Source organism: Nicotiana attenuata, chromosome 11 (genome assembly GCF_001879085.1).
Source record: "Nicotiana attenuata strain UT chromosome 11, NIATTr2, whole genome shotgun sequence".
NCBI lineage: Eukaryota > Viridiplantae > Streptophyta > Magnoliopsida > Solanales > Solanaceae > Nicotiana > Nicotiana attenuata.
Window position 1 is genome coordinate 4,811,436 of NC_031999.1, and position 17,103 is coordinate 4,828,538.

At 39.8% G+C, this 17,103-nt stretch overlaps 1 protein-coding gene across 1 annotated transcript; it reads right to left on the bottom strand.

Moving 5' to 3' along the window:
- On the bottom strand, positions 3,673-4,239 carry LOC109234953. The gene is made up of 2 exons (XM_019400988.1): positions 4,161-4,239; positions 3,673-4,038 (listed from the first exon to the last, which is right to left on the bottom strand). The coding sequence occupies exons 1-2, from the start codon at positions 4,213-4,215 to the stop codon at positions 3,788-3,790; spliced, it is 306 nt and encodes a 101-aa protein (XP_019256533.1). The 5' UTR covers positions 4,216-4,239; the 3' UTR covers positions 3,673-3,787.

Consider the following 17,103-nt stretch of genomic DNA (forward strand, 5'->3'; position numbering starts at 1 on the left):
TGGCTCTCAATAAAGAAGTGTCCTCCTGCAGGATCCTCATTGTGTGCCTTACTACCAGCTGCAAGTGGATGTTCTTCACACTCTGCATTGCCAGTTGCACAATTGGCCACAACCTTTCTCTTAGCATTGAAATCTGCAGGGCACCCTATCAACTTGTAGCAATTCTCCTTCAAGTTACCGGTCATCTTACAGTAATCACATTTCATGAATGGTTTTTTTCCTTTGTTGCCTTGTCCTCTTCCAGCCTGCATAGCAATGGGATCTCTTCTAGCTCCCAAGACTGGATACGGATTAGATCTTTGACTTTCATCCTCAATTATCAATGCACAAGCTTGATTCAAGGTTGGTTCAACAGTTTTCATCAAAATCTGCCTCCTTGCTTGTTCATAGGTCTCATTCAAACCACTGAGAAATTGAAGTAACCTTTGGCGTTGAAGGTGCTCAATGTAGTCCTTAGATTTAGCACAATCGCAACCTGGTGTGGGAATCAGGGCATCATACTCCGACCACATCTCCTTCAGTCTAGTAAAATATGAGTCAAAAGAATCAGTACCCTGCGAAATTGTTGCAATTTCTCTGTGCAGTTGGAAAATCCGAACTCGATTCACCTTATCAAATCTCTCCTTTAAATCTTCCCAAACTAGGTGTGCATCCGATGCGTAAGCTATTCCGCTAACTAGGTTTGATGAAACAGTGTTCATGATCCATGAGAGCACAATTGCATTGCATGTCTCCCACTCCTCATGCAATTCCTTCTTAAAGGTCTCCTTTTTACACTTACCAGTTACAAAACCTAGCTTTCGCTTAGCTTGAAGAGCTATTCACATTGTCCTTTGCCACAATCCATAGTTTTCAGATCCGGTGAGTTGAATTGGAATCAAAACCGAGCTCGGAGTATTAGAAGGATGCAGAAATAATGGAGGAGTGTGATCAATTTTCTCCTCCCCCATTTCTGGACTTCAAGCGAGAATTTGAACCACACGAGCAAAGAATTATTCAATCAGGAAGCAACCAGTATCGATCGCTCTGATAACATGTGAGTTGAGCTGAGTTTCAATCACAGCTCTTCCTCCATTAATGGGGGTTGCAATGAGAGAATCAAGTTGCAGTAATGAAGATGAGAACGGAAGGAAAGAGAAAGAGAAAATGTTTCTATATTTTCTGTACACCAATAAAAGAGACTAATACATCATATATATACATACACTTTCCACTAATTTAATCCTCAACTAATTATCACTAACCACCTTAGCTAACTCTAACAAACTAGTGAGAGCTGGGTAAATGCTCCACTAACTTGTCCAGCTGTCATTCCTTCAGTTCCTTTCACATATAATATATCGGTCCAGCATAATATGCTGGAAGTTCATACACAGGTGCATCGATCTCCAGTATATTATGCTGGACCTTTCTATGTTGCAGCAAAATAATGGCTATATTTGAATGATAAATCCGAAACTGGCTAGCTCGTGCTATTTTTACCTATTAATATGATGTGATATTGTCGATTTTTGGGGCCAAGACCGCACAATTTTCTCCAAATGCCTCACACATTAAGAGTATCAAACACTTTATAACTAGCTAACTTTTCTTTTTTATTTTTTTTTATATAAGACTTTGCTCGCACTCCCAACAAGGAGCTTTTGAAAAGTCATTGAGACGAAGCTACAACTGATCCAAATGCTTGTCATCATTTTATCTTAGTCGCACGAGTATTCTTATTGTTAACAGCTCTCACTTAGAATTCGCTTTCTTAGTTCAAAATTATAATTAATCCAAAAAACATGCCATAACTCAAGACACCAATATTCCCAACAGATCAGAGTAACAGTTTTATTGCAAAATCAGAATTATACTTGTCGGGCGTGAATTTTAGGTGGAGACGTGAATGAGATCGTGAAATTCTGTCCATGTTAATAGAGCTAGTAAATAAACTGATTGATTCTGATTTCTGATCATTAGCCACTTCAGTTGTGGTTAAATAATCCTCCCCACTAAGCATAACATATTTTGGTTTGAAATCATGTGGTCACATTTCATTTTGCAACACTGTTGAATTATCCTAGTCTAACCCTAACAACTATATTCAAATCGATGGTACCAATAATCTATCTTTGGAGACAATTTTCGTAATAAGAGACAAATCCTTGCTGAGACTCATTAATGCTCGCAAAGCGTTGTATCTAAAGGACCAATTCCTAATCCAGCTAGTAAAAGATTGAATTAATGGATATAACACTACATAAAAAATAAGTAAACTTCTTTGAAATTAAACTTACCATATACAGCAGATGCAAACACTAGTCACTAGTGTATGCACAGATATGTTTTTTATATATATTACCATCTAGCTAGTATCTTGAAGCTGCCACCAGCGAACTCGGTTAATCCAAATTCGCGTGGTATAAGTCCCATAAAAAGGGAAAACGCTCCTAACCACAAGTTTCTTTATTTCGGAATTTAAATCTCAAACCTCTGATTAAAAATGAATATTCGTCCTTCTAACACTCTATGGCGGATTTAAAAAAAATCAGATTTTGGATATAACCAGATGATGATAATTAAGTTGACCAGTCAATGTTGAAAAGTAATACACGCGGAGGAGTCAGTGTTAAATGTGGCTGCGACAAGTGGCAATACTAGTCTTCCTGCTCTGACTTAATGCAGTACACATGGTACTCTCGTAAGGTCCACATGAATCTAGATTTCACTATATTGAACCAAATGTGTCTAATAAACACAAAATCTTCTCCAAAGGAGATTAAATTATATGATTGATGATTCATGTAAAAATTTATTAACACCATCAACTTACTTATAATTACATGTAAATCCCTTTATACCTATAATATAATAATAATAATAATAATAATAATAATAATAATAGCAATTAACGAGCTAATTACAAATTAAAATTAACTCATAATGTAAAAAAATCTATACACCATTAATAGCTTAAATCCTTGTCCAAAAAGATTAGTGAATAAAAGACAGCGAAGAGCGAAGACTCATAATATTGTATTATACTGTATCGTTTGCTGAATACAATGTTTGGATAGATTGTCTCATTTGTCGTCGTTTCATGATATCACTCACTACAATATGAAGAATAAACTTGCAATATTATAAAAAAAATATAAAATACAGGGTAAAATTACTATATAAAAAGTAAGATAAATGATAAAATAAAATTATTTAACAATAATAAAGGATGAGAGTGAGAAAAAAAAGATAAAATAATGACGCGACCACACCAAATTGGTTATTGTATAAAGTGGCACATTTCGTTGTTATGTAACGACGAATTTAAAAATACGATACAATAGAATTAAATTTAAGTAACAATCAAAACAAACATCGTATTTAAAGTAACAATACTACACAATATAACGGGTAACAACCATCCAAACAAGCCCTTTTTCAATTCCATTTTATACCAAATGCCCTTCTTCCGGTTAGAGGGTAAAAGAAAAAGGAAAGAAAGTGTCAGAGACAGTTTTTGCTTTTCAAACAATTGTGTTTTGGGTGAATTGACTATTGAATTAGCTATTTATTGTCTTGAACATGTAAAAGCGTCGAAGTTTCAAAGAAAAAAATTGAACATGTTAGAATCAAATTATAGAGACAGAGAAAAGTAGTTTGGGGCGAATCAATTTATTTATTTCCTAAAAATACCAAAATTGTATCCACTGTTATATATGTCCGAGACAGTACAATATTAAGATCAGAAGCTCTAATTGATCATTTTTCTCTCTTGATGAATAGAATTAAAAGGCATATATTCGAATCACATGAGTGGAGATGGTGATTTTGCAACCATCAACTGATTATTAGTATTATTATCAACATCTATGCAATTAAATATGCATTCACAATATGTAGAACCATCATTTGCTATTTGACACGATGCTTTGTAAATCAAATAGAAAGTAGCCTGAATGCACAGTTTCAGACACCTGTCATGAGAACTGGTGCAAATGTTAAACCCAACGTCAACTGAACATTGTTTCCCTTCAACTTTACCAATAATTCCCCCATCTGCATTAACAAAAAAAAATGTTATTGTTGTAAAATAGAACTAAGACATAATTATTAGTATGGTTTTTTTGTAGCTTGATATAATTGTCCAAATGTTGGTAGAGAAGAAACAGAATGTATACCTGATATAAAAGTTAGGAGGACGACAACGAGGAGTATATTGACGAACTTTGCCATTTTGAAAATTCGTCAACAAAATTTACTACACAATACATATGATTTTTTTCTTGGATTCCTTCTTATACAATGTCCTTGGGCAAGAAGATGTTGAAATTTTAGTATTAATTTTACTCTCTTGATTGTTTTACCAATTGTGTCAAGATAGACGGATTTCGTGTTTTACTATTTATTTACTAGTTTACTAGTATAAGAATTAAAAATTCCCAAAATATATATGTCATAATTATTTTCCCATACAAAGAGGCTCAAATATTTCGTTTTTTATTTTTTCCAGAAAAATCTCAATGGCATAATTTTCTTTCCAAACAAGGAGGGCAAAATTTTTTACCTTGTTTAACGCTGAAATTTTTGAAAGATAACTTTATAAAATGTACCTGATACAATTTTCCTTCAAGTGTATCAATAGTAGATGCTGTTTTGTAGCTGCATCGGTTGGATTTTAATTTATTACCATTTTTAGTTAGCATTCAATTTGCTCTAAATTCATACCATAGAATAAGCTAATACCGTTCTACTTCACCACCCTTTCATGAAACTAATATGTTATAAGTTCTGACTATCTATCTATATCTATATCATATTAAAAGCACAAAAGTCCTTAGCAAAATATCGTTCGCCTTCTTTACCCTCTATACTAGATAAAATAGTCATGTAATTATTTACCTAAAATTTTGGACTTTAAAATCAACTAACAGTTTGTTTATTAAATACTTTCTTATTTTAACTATGTACAAGATCCTAAGTATTAAGAAACTTCCTAAATTATTCTAAGTTTCCATTTGTTTTAACCATGTTAGGAACCGTTAGGAAATTCTTTTCCAAGTCTTTAGCCTTTTATTTTGATAATAATAATTGTGACGACCCAAAGGGTCATCACTGTTTTCTTATCTATTCCGAGCTTTCGAGGCCTAGAAAATCCCATTTATGCTCGTCTCGATTTGCGTGAGTAGTCCGTACGCGTAGCTGGAAGCTTAAATATGAAATTCTGTGAAAATTTGCTAAGTTTTGATATTAAAATGAATAGATTTGACTTCGGTCAACATTTTGGGTAAACGGGCCCGGAACCGTGAATTTACAGTCTCGGAAGGTCCGTAGAAAAATATGGGACTTAGGCGTATGCACGGAATCGAATTCCGACGTCCCAGGACCGAGAAATGAATTTTTGAGTAAAATTATTTTCTGAAAATATTTAAGGAAAATGAAAATAAAAACGGATTAAAAAGTGATGGTATCGGGCCCGTATTTTGGTTCCGGCGTCCGGTACAGGTCTTATATGTAATTTAAGCGCTTTCTGTAAAGTTTGGTTGAATATTTGAGGAGCGTTGGCTCAAATTATAAATGAATTACTGAGTAAGAATGAAAGAAAGAGAAAGGATCTTTGAATTATTCCCTCGCCAATTATTTATGGAATTGTTGATATATTCCTTGCTGGAAATATTATTGTATATTATTGAGTTCATATTGGACCCCTATTAATAATTTTCAGTTTATTTTCCTTGCCCCTTAACTATGATTGTTGTTTGGGTGAGGAAGAGTGGTAAAGCACGAAGGGTGATTCCGTGCATTGTTTGTTAATGTGAGGGAAGAGTGTAAAGCACGAAGGGTGATGTCGTGCCGTACGATGTGCCATTCCGTACTGATATCTATTGATTAAATTGTGATGAAAGAGAGTAAAAGCACGAAGGGTGATGCTGTGCACAGTTTTATTTTATATTGTTTGGGTGAGGAAGAGAGTAAAAGCACGAAGGGTGATGTCATGCACATATCGATTCTTTTAATACTTGTTGATGTTATGACTTTGTTGACTCCTTTTTATTTAGTATTTCTATTTAATATTGTTACCTCCCCCTAAAATATTCTTTTCCCATATTGACTGGTTGTTTCCTGCAACTTCCTTGCTATATATATATATATATATATATATATATATATATATATATATATATATATATATATATATATATATATATATGTTTGAACTGCACAGGTTTAATTGGCGGTCTGGTTCTAGCCTCGTCACTACTTCGCCGGGGTTAGGCTAGGCACTTACCAGCAAATGGGGTCGGTTGTGCTGATACTACACTTTGTGCTCTTTTTCACAGATACAGGTTTTGGACAACAGCAGCAGTAGCGCGGGTGTTAGCATTTCGACCAGCGAGACACTGAGGTAGCCTTGCAGGCGTCCGTAGGCCCGGCGTTTCCTCTATCTTTATTTTTAGTCTGTTATCTCATGTACTCGAAACAAACAGTTTTATATTCCTTTCAAATGGTTGTGTTTAGTACTCTTAGTAGTTCGTGAGTAATGTGACACCAGTTCTTGGGTAGAGGATTATGTTGAAATTCCGTATTTTATTTAGTTTTATTAACTTAAGTCTTCCGCTCATTTAATTTATTTCGATGTATTATATCGTTATTGTTAAATTGTTAAAAGAAGAATCTTGATAACGAATAAGGTAAATAAGAGTTGGCTTGCCTAGCTCCTATTAGTAGGCGCCATCACGACTCCCGAGGGTGGGAAATTCGGGTCGTGACAAGTTGGTATCAGAGCACTAGGTTACATAGGTCTCACAACTCACGGACAAGTTAGTAGAGTCTGAGGGATCGGTACAGAGACGTCTGTATTTATCCCCCAGAGGCTACAGAGTTAGGAAAATTTCACATTTGTTCTTTCCTGTCGTGCGGATTTGTTCCTCAAATGCTAATTGAATTTCTACTCTGTTCTTTCGCAGATGGCGAGAACACGCGCTTCCTCATCTACCGCTCAGCAGCCCGAGGCCCCAGCAGTAGCTCCCAGTAGGGGTAGAGGCCGAGGCCGAGGCCGTACTAGAGGCCGAGTGTCACGACCCAAACCGAAGGGCCGCGACGGGCACGCGGTGCCTTACTCAACCGAGTACCAACGTAACATATCTTTCTTATCATACTATTATGGGTAAATGAGCTAGAAAACCCTTCATGAGATAACAAGAATAAAACATAAGGGAATACTTAACGTATGATTACCTAACATGATATACAAACTTATACATGTGACATACGGGCCTATAAGGCCGACATGACCATTTGTAAACTCAAAACATAGGCCGACAAGGCCCTACAAGTATCCATACACCTGATATCTGTCTACAAGCCTCTAAGAGTACATAAAATCATAAAGGTCGGGACAAGGCCCCGCCATACCAATCAATACATATCCAAAGCATACTGACCAAATAGGCAACTCCGGAGCAAGTGGAGTACACCAACACCTTCGCTGAGCTGATAGCCTACTAGGAGGAATGTCAATCTGTCTATCGGGACCTGCGGGCATGAAACGCAGCGTCCCCAGGCAAAAGGGACGTCAGTACGAATAAAGTACCGAGTATGTAAGACAGGAAAGCATAAACCCAGAACAGTAATGTAAAGAGAGATAGAGGAGATACAACCTGTAACATCTGAGTGCCTCTGGGGGCTACTGACATGAAATGCATAATACATATATATACATAAGCTTTTAAAAACATACGCCTCTGTGGGCATCATCATCATCATATCATACCCGGCCTCAAAGAGGACTCGGTAAAAAAGTACCCGGCCATCATAAGGCTCGGTAGAATCGTACCCGGCCACGTGGAGCTCGGTAAACCCAACTGATCAGTGGTTGCACAATAGGTGCCATACCCGGCTGACTATAGCGCGGCTCGGTAGAGTAAAGTAGATACATATATAATGCATGCTGGAATCATGGAGTCACGTTCTAAACCTTTTGGAGAGACATAAGGTCATTGCACCATCGATTAACATTATGGACATCATACCATCAATATGAACTTCACTAGGACTCAAGGATCATATATGCTTTCTTGGAATAACTTTGTAAGGAAAGAATAACATGGACAACCTTAGTTGCTGGGAGTAGATTCATTATGAAATAGCGTATCGTTTATGTTCGTTTCACTTTAGATCATGCCAAAAGAATGAAGGAAGAGCCTTAACATACCTTAAACATGTTGAGTCCTTAATACCTTCCAAGCAACTCTTCAAACAAGTCAACTCGATCTATCATAGCATAAGGAGATTCAAAATCAGTGTTGAACAAAGGCTAAGTCTTTAACTTAAGCTAGTAGCTCGTCTACGTAAATTCGGGCAGCATCTCCCTTGTAACAAGGGCCTCCTCCAATACCATATACCAACAACAACAGCCAGGGAAGTCCAGCAACCTATAAATATCAATAACAAGACACCATATAACAACAACAAGTCACAACTACTTCACGACGAGCGGCAAGCTCCGATTGGAATCCGTATAACCCATATCACCCCTTATAGACTTCTTACATTAATTTAACAGTATCATTAACATGATAATGAAGTCATTCATCAATGATTCCATCCTTATACCATATATTTATAACAAAGGAAACAATCCTCAACTCCAACTATCTTCAATTAGTAGCTTTATTCACAAGTTCATGTCTACTCCATCCATTTAACTTAATCAACATCAAGATAACCTTAAGCACATGCAAGAAGACAATACACACAACTCCTATAGTAACTTCAAGTCGAAATCCAAGTTATATTCAGCTCACAACAACCCTCAATAGCAATACAACACCATAGAAGTGACTTAAGCTAATCCAAGTACTATCTTGTAGTTTATCATCCTAACAACTTAACCAACATAAAAGAAAGCTTAATCACAATTAGTAGGCTGTTATACTCACCTTAGACAGCAGCAACAACTTGGAATTTCATCCAAATACAGCCCACAACAATCCTCAATGACAACACAACCTCAAAGAGGTGTTGTTCTTCACTAGACCTAAGTTTTGATGTTGAGATATGGTGTAATCACTTTGGAATCACTTCAAACACTTGTGGAATCTGTTTAGCAGGGTTAGAAGAAGTTTGGAGACGAAGTTGAGTTGAAAATAAGTGAAAAATAGGCGTCCAAATCGTTTATAAAGTGAAGTAGGTCGACCACCGCCTAAGTGGGTCCCATTGTGAGCTGCTTGTGCGGTCTTGCGAAAATGCGAATATCTCTCTACTCAGATGTCGTATTGATGAATGGTTTAATGCGTTGGAAACTAGACTCGTAGATCTTCAATTTGATATGTAGATCATCCGTTGATTCCAAGTATATTGGGAGAAAAGTGCATCTACATTTGACCTAAATTTCAGCATATTATAAATGCAACTTGTGATGACCTTTGCTAACTTTTGTTCCATAACTCGTTTGACTTAAAAACATAACATACGACTATCATATGACTATAATAACTCATAAATTAACCTCCTTATCATGTTAATCACCCTAGTCTCACCCCAAAAGAATATGTTATAATATTCCAAACTTGTCGATTTTTTGACGAAACTTATTTTCTTCAATTCGTTTAGCGACTAAGCTTTCCAACCCTTTTGGTACTTATTATTCATGATCTTAAATATTTGTAACCTCCAAGGTAACATGATTAACTTACTTTATTTGCTTCCAAATATAATCTCATTTTCGAGCTTACATCAATGACTTACGACGTACTCTCACGTATGAAAACTTGGGGTGTAACACCGAGGTAGGGGCAGAGCTCAACCCCGAGCAGCAGCACTAGTGGCGGAGCCTCATATTAATTTCGAGGGGGGGGGGTTCCAGCCCCAGCAGTTCAGGTGGGCCCAGCTCAGGTCCCAGAGGGGTTCATTGCTACCCTAGTTCTTCAGGACGCTCCGGTCCGATTGGTAGGCTTTATGGAGAGTGTCACCCGAGCGGGTTTTCTTCTGGCAGCACCAGCTACTTCCCAGACGGGAGGAGGGACTCAGACTCCTGCTACACGCACTCCGGAGCCAGTAGCTCCCCAGGTTCAGGTTCTAGTGGTTCAGCCAGCTATGGCAGTTCAGCCGGGTATAACAGCTCAGCCCGGCGATGGAGCGGCCATGTCCACCGATTCTTTGTGGAGGCTGGATAGGTTCACCAAGCTCTTCATTACTACATTCAGCGGCACATCTACTGAGGATCCCCATGATTATTTGGATAGATTTCATGAGGTTCTTCGGAACATAGGGATCGTTGAGACCAATGGAGTTGATTTTGCTGCCTTTCGTCTGTCTGGATCTGCCAAGATTTGGTGGAGGGATTATTGTTTAGCTAGACCAGTCGGTATGCCTTCATCTCCAGGTTTCCCACGGTACTTCAGGTGGTCGTGGTTCTTAGACGTACTATTCTGATCAACAACTTTACAAAGCACTATCAGCTCCTATCAGTGCACCTCTACTTCAGAGTTTTCGAGGTGGTCATTCAGGCCGACAGGGTCAGTCCCAGTCTTCTCAGCAGCCGAGATCTTGTTACACTTGTGGTGAGCCAGGTCACATTGCCAGATTTTGCCCTCGAGCACCGGGTAGTTCTCAACATCAGGGTTCTCGTGCCATAGTACCGGCACCAGGTGTTCCACAGCCCGCCCAGCCAGTTAGAGGTGGGGGTAGAGGTACTAGAGGTGGAGGTAGAGGTCATAGAGGTGGAGCTCAGATCGCTAGAGATGGAGGCCAGCCAACAACAGGCCATCCTAGGGATATGGTTCAGGGTAGTGGGGCCCAGCCTCGATGTTATGCTTTTCCAACCAGGCCAGAGGCTGAATCTTTAGATGCAGTCATTACAGGTACTATTCTAGTTTGTGATAGAGAGGCTTCAGTGCTATTTGATCCAGGGTCTACGTATTCGTATGTGTCATCTTACTTTGCGCCGTACTTGGTTCTGCCTAGTGATCCACTGAGTATTCCTGTTCATGTGTCTATACCGGTGGGTGATTCTATTGTGGTCGATCGAGTCCATCGTGCCTGTATTGTGGTGATTGAGGGTCTTGAGACCCGTGTTGATTTATTGCTATTAGACATGGTCGACTTCGATGTTATTTTGGGGATGGATTGGTTATCACCCTATCGTGCTATCTTGGATTGTCATTCCAAGACTGTGACCTTAGCCTTACTCGATATGCCCCCGCTTAGAGTGGAGGGGGACTCCTGGTCACTCTACCCGCAGCGTTATTTCGTACGTGAAGGCTCAGCGTATGAGAAGGGATGTTTGGCTTATTTGGCCTATGTTCGGGATTCCAGTGCTGAGGTTCCCTCTATTGATACTGTGCCCGTGGTTCGTGAGTTCTAGGAGGTTTTTCCTTCAGACCTGCCGGGTATGCCACCCGACAGGGATATTGACTTCTGCATTGTTTGGCTCCGGGCACCTAACCCATTTTTATTCTGACATATCGCGTGACCCTGCCAAAGTTAGAGGATCAGTTGTAAGACTTGCTTGAGAAGGGTTTCATTAGACCCAGTGTGTCGCCGTGGGGTGCGCTGGTGTTGTTTGTAAAGAAGAAAGATGGTTCGATGAGAATGTGCATCGATTATCGGCAATTGAACAAGGTTACAATCAAGAATAAATATCCACTACCGAGGATTGATGATTTATTTGATCAGCTTCAAGGTGCCAAGGTGTTTTCAAAGATAGACTTGAGATCTGGCTACCATCAGTTGAAGATTAGGACATCCGATGTTCCTAAGACAGCTTTCCGCACTAGGTACGGACATTATGAGTTCTTGGTCATGTCTTTTGGGTTGACAAATGCCCCAGCAGCTTTTATGGACCTGATGAATCGAGTGTTCAGGCCTTATTTAGAATTTTTCATGATAGTCTTCATTGATGACATATTGATATACTCCCACAGCCAGGAAGAGCATGAGCAGCATCTCGGAGTGGTTCTTCAGACTCTGAAGGATAGTCAGTTATATGCTATGTTTTCAAAGTGTGAGTTCTGGTTGAGTTCAGTTGCATTTTTGGGTCATATTGTATCCGCAGAGGGTAGTTAGGTTGATCCGAAGAAGATTGAGGCAGTCAAGAACTGGCCTAGGCCCACATCAGCTACAGAGATTCGGAGTTTCTTGGGATTAGCAAGTTACTATCGCCGGTTCGTGGAGGGATTCTCATCTATTGTAGCCCCGATGACCAGATTGACCCAGAAGGGTGCCCAGTTCAGATGGTCGTACGAGTGTGAGACGAGATTTTAGAGGCTCAAGACAGCTCTGACTACGGCACCGGTATTGATGTTGCCCACAGGTTCAGGGCTTTATACCGTCTATTGTGATGCTTCCCGTGTTGGGCTTGGTGCAGCGTTGATGCAGGATGGCAAGGTCATTGCCTATGCTTCGAGACAGTTAATGATTCACGAAAGGAACTATCCAGTGCATGATTTGGAGTTGGCAGCTATTGTTCACGCATTGAAGATTTGGAGGCACTATTTATATGGCGTGGCATGTGAGGTGTTCACTGACCACAAATGTCTTCAGTACTTGTTTAAGCAAAAGGAGTTGAATTTGAGGCAGATGAGGTGGTTGGAGTTGTTGAAAGATTATGACATCACTATTTTATATCACCCCGGGAAGGCCAATGTAGTGGCCGATTCCTTGAGTAGGAAGTCAGCCAGTATAGGCAGTCTTGCTTTTACTCCGGTCAGTCAGAGGCCGCTTGCCTTGGATGTTCAGGCTTTGGCCAATCGATTTGTGAGGCTGGACATTTCTGTGCCTAGTCGAGTGCTAGCTTGCACGGTCGCTCGCTCTTCATTATTGGAGCGTACCCGTGATCGGCAGTTTGACGATCCTCATTTGTGTGTCCCTAGAGACCCGGTGCAGCGAGGAAGTGCCAAGCAGGTTACATTAGATGCTGATGGAGTTTTGAGATTGCAAGGGCGTGTTTCTATGCCTATGTCGATAGGCTTCGAGAGTTGATTCTAGAGGAGGCCCACAGTTCCCGATATTCCATTCATCCAGGCGCTGCGAAGATGTATCAAGATTTGCGGCAACATTATTGGTGGCATAGAATGAAAAAGGATATTGTGACATATGTAGCACGGTGTTTGAACTGTCAACAGGTTAAATACGAGCATCAGAGACCTGGTGGTTTATTTCAGAGAATTGAGCTTCCCGAGTGAAAGTGGGAGCGGATCACTATGGACTTTGTTACTGGACTTCCATTGACTCGAAAGAAGTTCGATGCAGTTTGGGTCATTGTTGATAGGCTGACCAAGTCAGCACATTTCATTCCTGTGGCGGTCACCTATTCATCCGAGAGGTTAGCGAAGATTTATATTCGGGAGATTGTTCGCCTTCATGGTGTGCCGGTATCTATCATTTCGGACCGAGGTACGCAGTTTACCTCGCATCTGGAAAGTAGTTCAGCGGGAATTAGGCACCCAGGTACAGTTGAGCACAACATTTCATCCTCAGACGGACGGACAATCAGAACGGACTATTCAAATATTGGAAGATATGCTTCGAGCTTGTGTTATCGACTTTGAAGGTTCGTGGGATCAGTTTTTGCCTTTAGCGGAGTTTGCCTACAACAACAGCTACCAGTCGAGTATCCATATGGCTCCTTATGAGGCCTTATATGGTAGGCGATGTCGATCTCCGGTCGGATGGTTTGAGCCGAGAGAGGCTCGGTTGTTGGGTACAGATTTGTTTCAGGAGGCCATGGATAAGGTCAAGATTATTCAGGAAAGGCTTCGTTCAGCTCAGTCCAGGCAAAAGAGCTATGCAGATCGTAAGGTTCGAGATGTAGCTTTCATGGTTGGTGAGCGTGTGTTGCTCCGAGTGTCTCCTATGAAGAGCATGATGAGATTTGGGAAGTAGGGCAAGCTTAGCCCTAGGTTCATTGGTCCGTTTGAAATTCTTGATCGAGTGGAAGAGGTGGCTTATAGACTTGCATTTCCGCCTAGCTTATCAGCCGTACATCCAGTTTTTCATGTATCCATGCTTCGGAAATATCACGGCGATCCAGCCCACGTGTTAGATTTCAGCACTGTTCAGCTGGACAAGGACTTGTCTTATGAGGAGGAGCTAGTAGCTATTCTAGACCGGCAGGTTCGTCAGCTGAGATCCAAGAGTTTCTCCTCTGTTCGTGTTCAGTGGAGAGGTCAGCCTCCTGAGGCTTCGACCTGGGAGTCCGAGTCTGATATGCGGAGCTGTTATCCCCATTTATTCCCCGACTCAGGTACTTCCTTCTTATGTCCGTTCGAGGACGAACGGTTGTTTTAGAGGTGGAGAATATGACGACCCAAAGGGTCATCACTATTTTCTTATCCATTCCGAGCTTCCGAGGCCTTGAAAATCCCATTTATAGTCGCCTCGATTTGCGTGCGTAGTCCGTACGCGTAGTTGGAAGCTTAAATATGAAATTTTGTGAAAATTTGCTAAGTTTTGATATTAAAATGAATAAATTTGACTTCGGTCAATATTTTGGGTAAACGGGCCCGGACCCGTGAATTTACAGTCTCGGAAGGTCCGTAAAAAAATATGGGACTTGGGCGTATGCCCGGAATCGAATTCCGAGGTCCCAGGCCCGAGAAATAAATTTTGAGTAAAATTATTTGCTGAAAATATTTAAGGAAAATGAAAATGAAAACAGATTAAAAAGTGATGGTATCGGGCCCGTATTTATGTTCTGGCGCCCGGTACAGGTCTTATATGTGGTTTAAGCGCTTTCTGTAAAGTTTATTTTAAAACGGATGTCGTTTGACGTGTTTCGAACTTAAAATGGAAAATTTGAAGTTTTATGAAATTTGGAAGAAATCATGGATTTTAAGGCTTAATTCATTGTTTTTTATGTTATTTTGGCGATCTGATCGCACGATTAAGTTCTTAGGATGTTTTTGAGTTAGTATGCATGTTTGGTTTGGAACCACGAGGGCTCGGGTGAGTTTCGGATAAGTGTCGGGGTGGTTTTGGACTTAGAAAAATTGCAGAATCTGTTGTTGCCCAGTTTTTGTTCTATGCGATCGCATGGCTTGTTCCGCGATCGCATAGTGTAAAATTTCAAGAGCCCAGCTTTCTCTATGTGATCGCATACTCCCTTCCTTGATCGCATAGAGTAAGTCTCAGGTGCCCCGAAATTTGTTCTATGCGATCGCAATCATTCATCCAGGATCGCATAGCTTGCCCCGTTTCCTTCTGTGCGTTCGCAACACCCCTTGTGCGATCGCAATGTCCAGCCTTCCCATCCCTATGCGATTGCATGAGCCTTTTCGCGATCGCATAGAGCAATTTTCTGCCCAGCGATTTTAAGTCCCAAAACAGAACACTTACGGGAAATTTCCCATTTTCTACAAACCCTCCCCTCTTCAAAGCGCTTGGGCGATTCTTGGAGCATTTCTTCACCAAAGTTTCTTGGGTAAGTGTTTCTTAACTCGTTTTCTTCATTTTCCATCAATATCAATTGAATTCCAAGGCCTAAACATGTGAAAATAGGTAGAAAATTAGAGAATTGGGTAGAGTTAGGGTTTTCAAATATTTCGCGAATTAGACCTCGTTTTGGGGTCGAACTTGAAAGCAAATTATATATTCGGGCTCGTGGGTGAATGAGTGAATTTATTTTGGTTCGAACTTCGTGTTTTGACCAAGCGGGCCCGAGGTCGATTTTTATAATTTCGGGCAAAATGTTTAGGAAAATATATTTAGGCATTTGGATTGGATTGTTTAGTATTATTGATGATACTAAATCAATTGTGTATAGATACGATTGGATTTAAGCCAAATTTGAAAGGAAAAGCGGTGCTTAAGGATTGAGTTGGCCATAGAACTCCAAGGTAAGTGTTGGTCTAACCTTTGCTTGAGGGAATAGGAGTTGAGTCTTAATTGCTACTTGCTAATTGTCGAGTACGATGTATAGGCATGGTGACGAGTATCTACACATTGGTGTCTAGTATGACCGTGAGTCTTTATATTACGAATATTTGGATTATGCTATATTCTCCATGTCTAAATGATGATTTCTATATATTGTGAAAAGTATGTGAAGGAAATTGTGATATTGAATATTTGAGGAGCGTTGACTCAAATTATAAATGAATTACTGAGTAAGAATGAAAGAAAGAGAAAGAATCATTGAATTATTCCCTCGCCAATTATTTATGGAATTGTTGATATATTCCTGCTGGAAATTTTATTGTATATTATTGAGTCCATATTTGACCCCTATTAATAATTTCCAATTTATTTCCCTTGCCCCTTAACTATGATTGTTTTTTCGGTGAGGAAGAGTGGTAAAGCACGAAGGGTGATGTCGTGCATTGTTTGATAATGTGAGGGAAGAGTGTAAAGCAAGAAGGGTGATGTCGTGCCGTATGATATGTCATTCCGTACTGATATGTATTGATTACATTGTGATGAAAGAGAGTAAAAGCACGAAGGGTGATGCCGTGCACAGTTTTATTTTATATTGTTTGCGTGCGGAAGAGAGTAAAAGCACGAAGGGTGATGCTGTGCAAATATCGATTCTTTCAATACTTGTTGATGTTATGACTTTGTTGACTCCTTTTTATTTAGTATTTCTATTTAATATTGTTACCTCCCCATAAAATATTCTTTTCCCACATTGACTGGATGTTTCCTGTAACTTCCTTGTTGTGTGTATATATATATATATATATATATATATATATATATATATGTTTGAACTGCACAGGTTTAATTGATGGTCTGGTCCTAGTCTCGTCACTACTTCGTCGGGGTTAGGCTAGGTACTCACAAGCACATGGGGTCGGTTGTGCTGATACTACACTCTGTGCTCTTTTGCACAGATACAGGTTTCGGACAATAGCAGCAGTAGCGCGGGTGTTAGCATTTCTACCACCGAGACACTGAGGTAACCTTGCAGGCGTCCGCAGGCCCGTCGTCTCCTCTATCTTTATTTTCAGTCTGTTATCTCATGTACTCGAGATAAACAGTTTTATATTCCTTTCAAACGGTTGTGTTTAGTATTCTTAGTAGTTCGTGAGTAATGTGACACCAGTTCTTGGGTAGAGGATTATGTTGAAATTTCGTATTTTATTTAGTTTTATTAACTTAAGTCTTCCGCCCATTTAATTTATT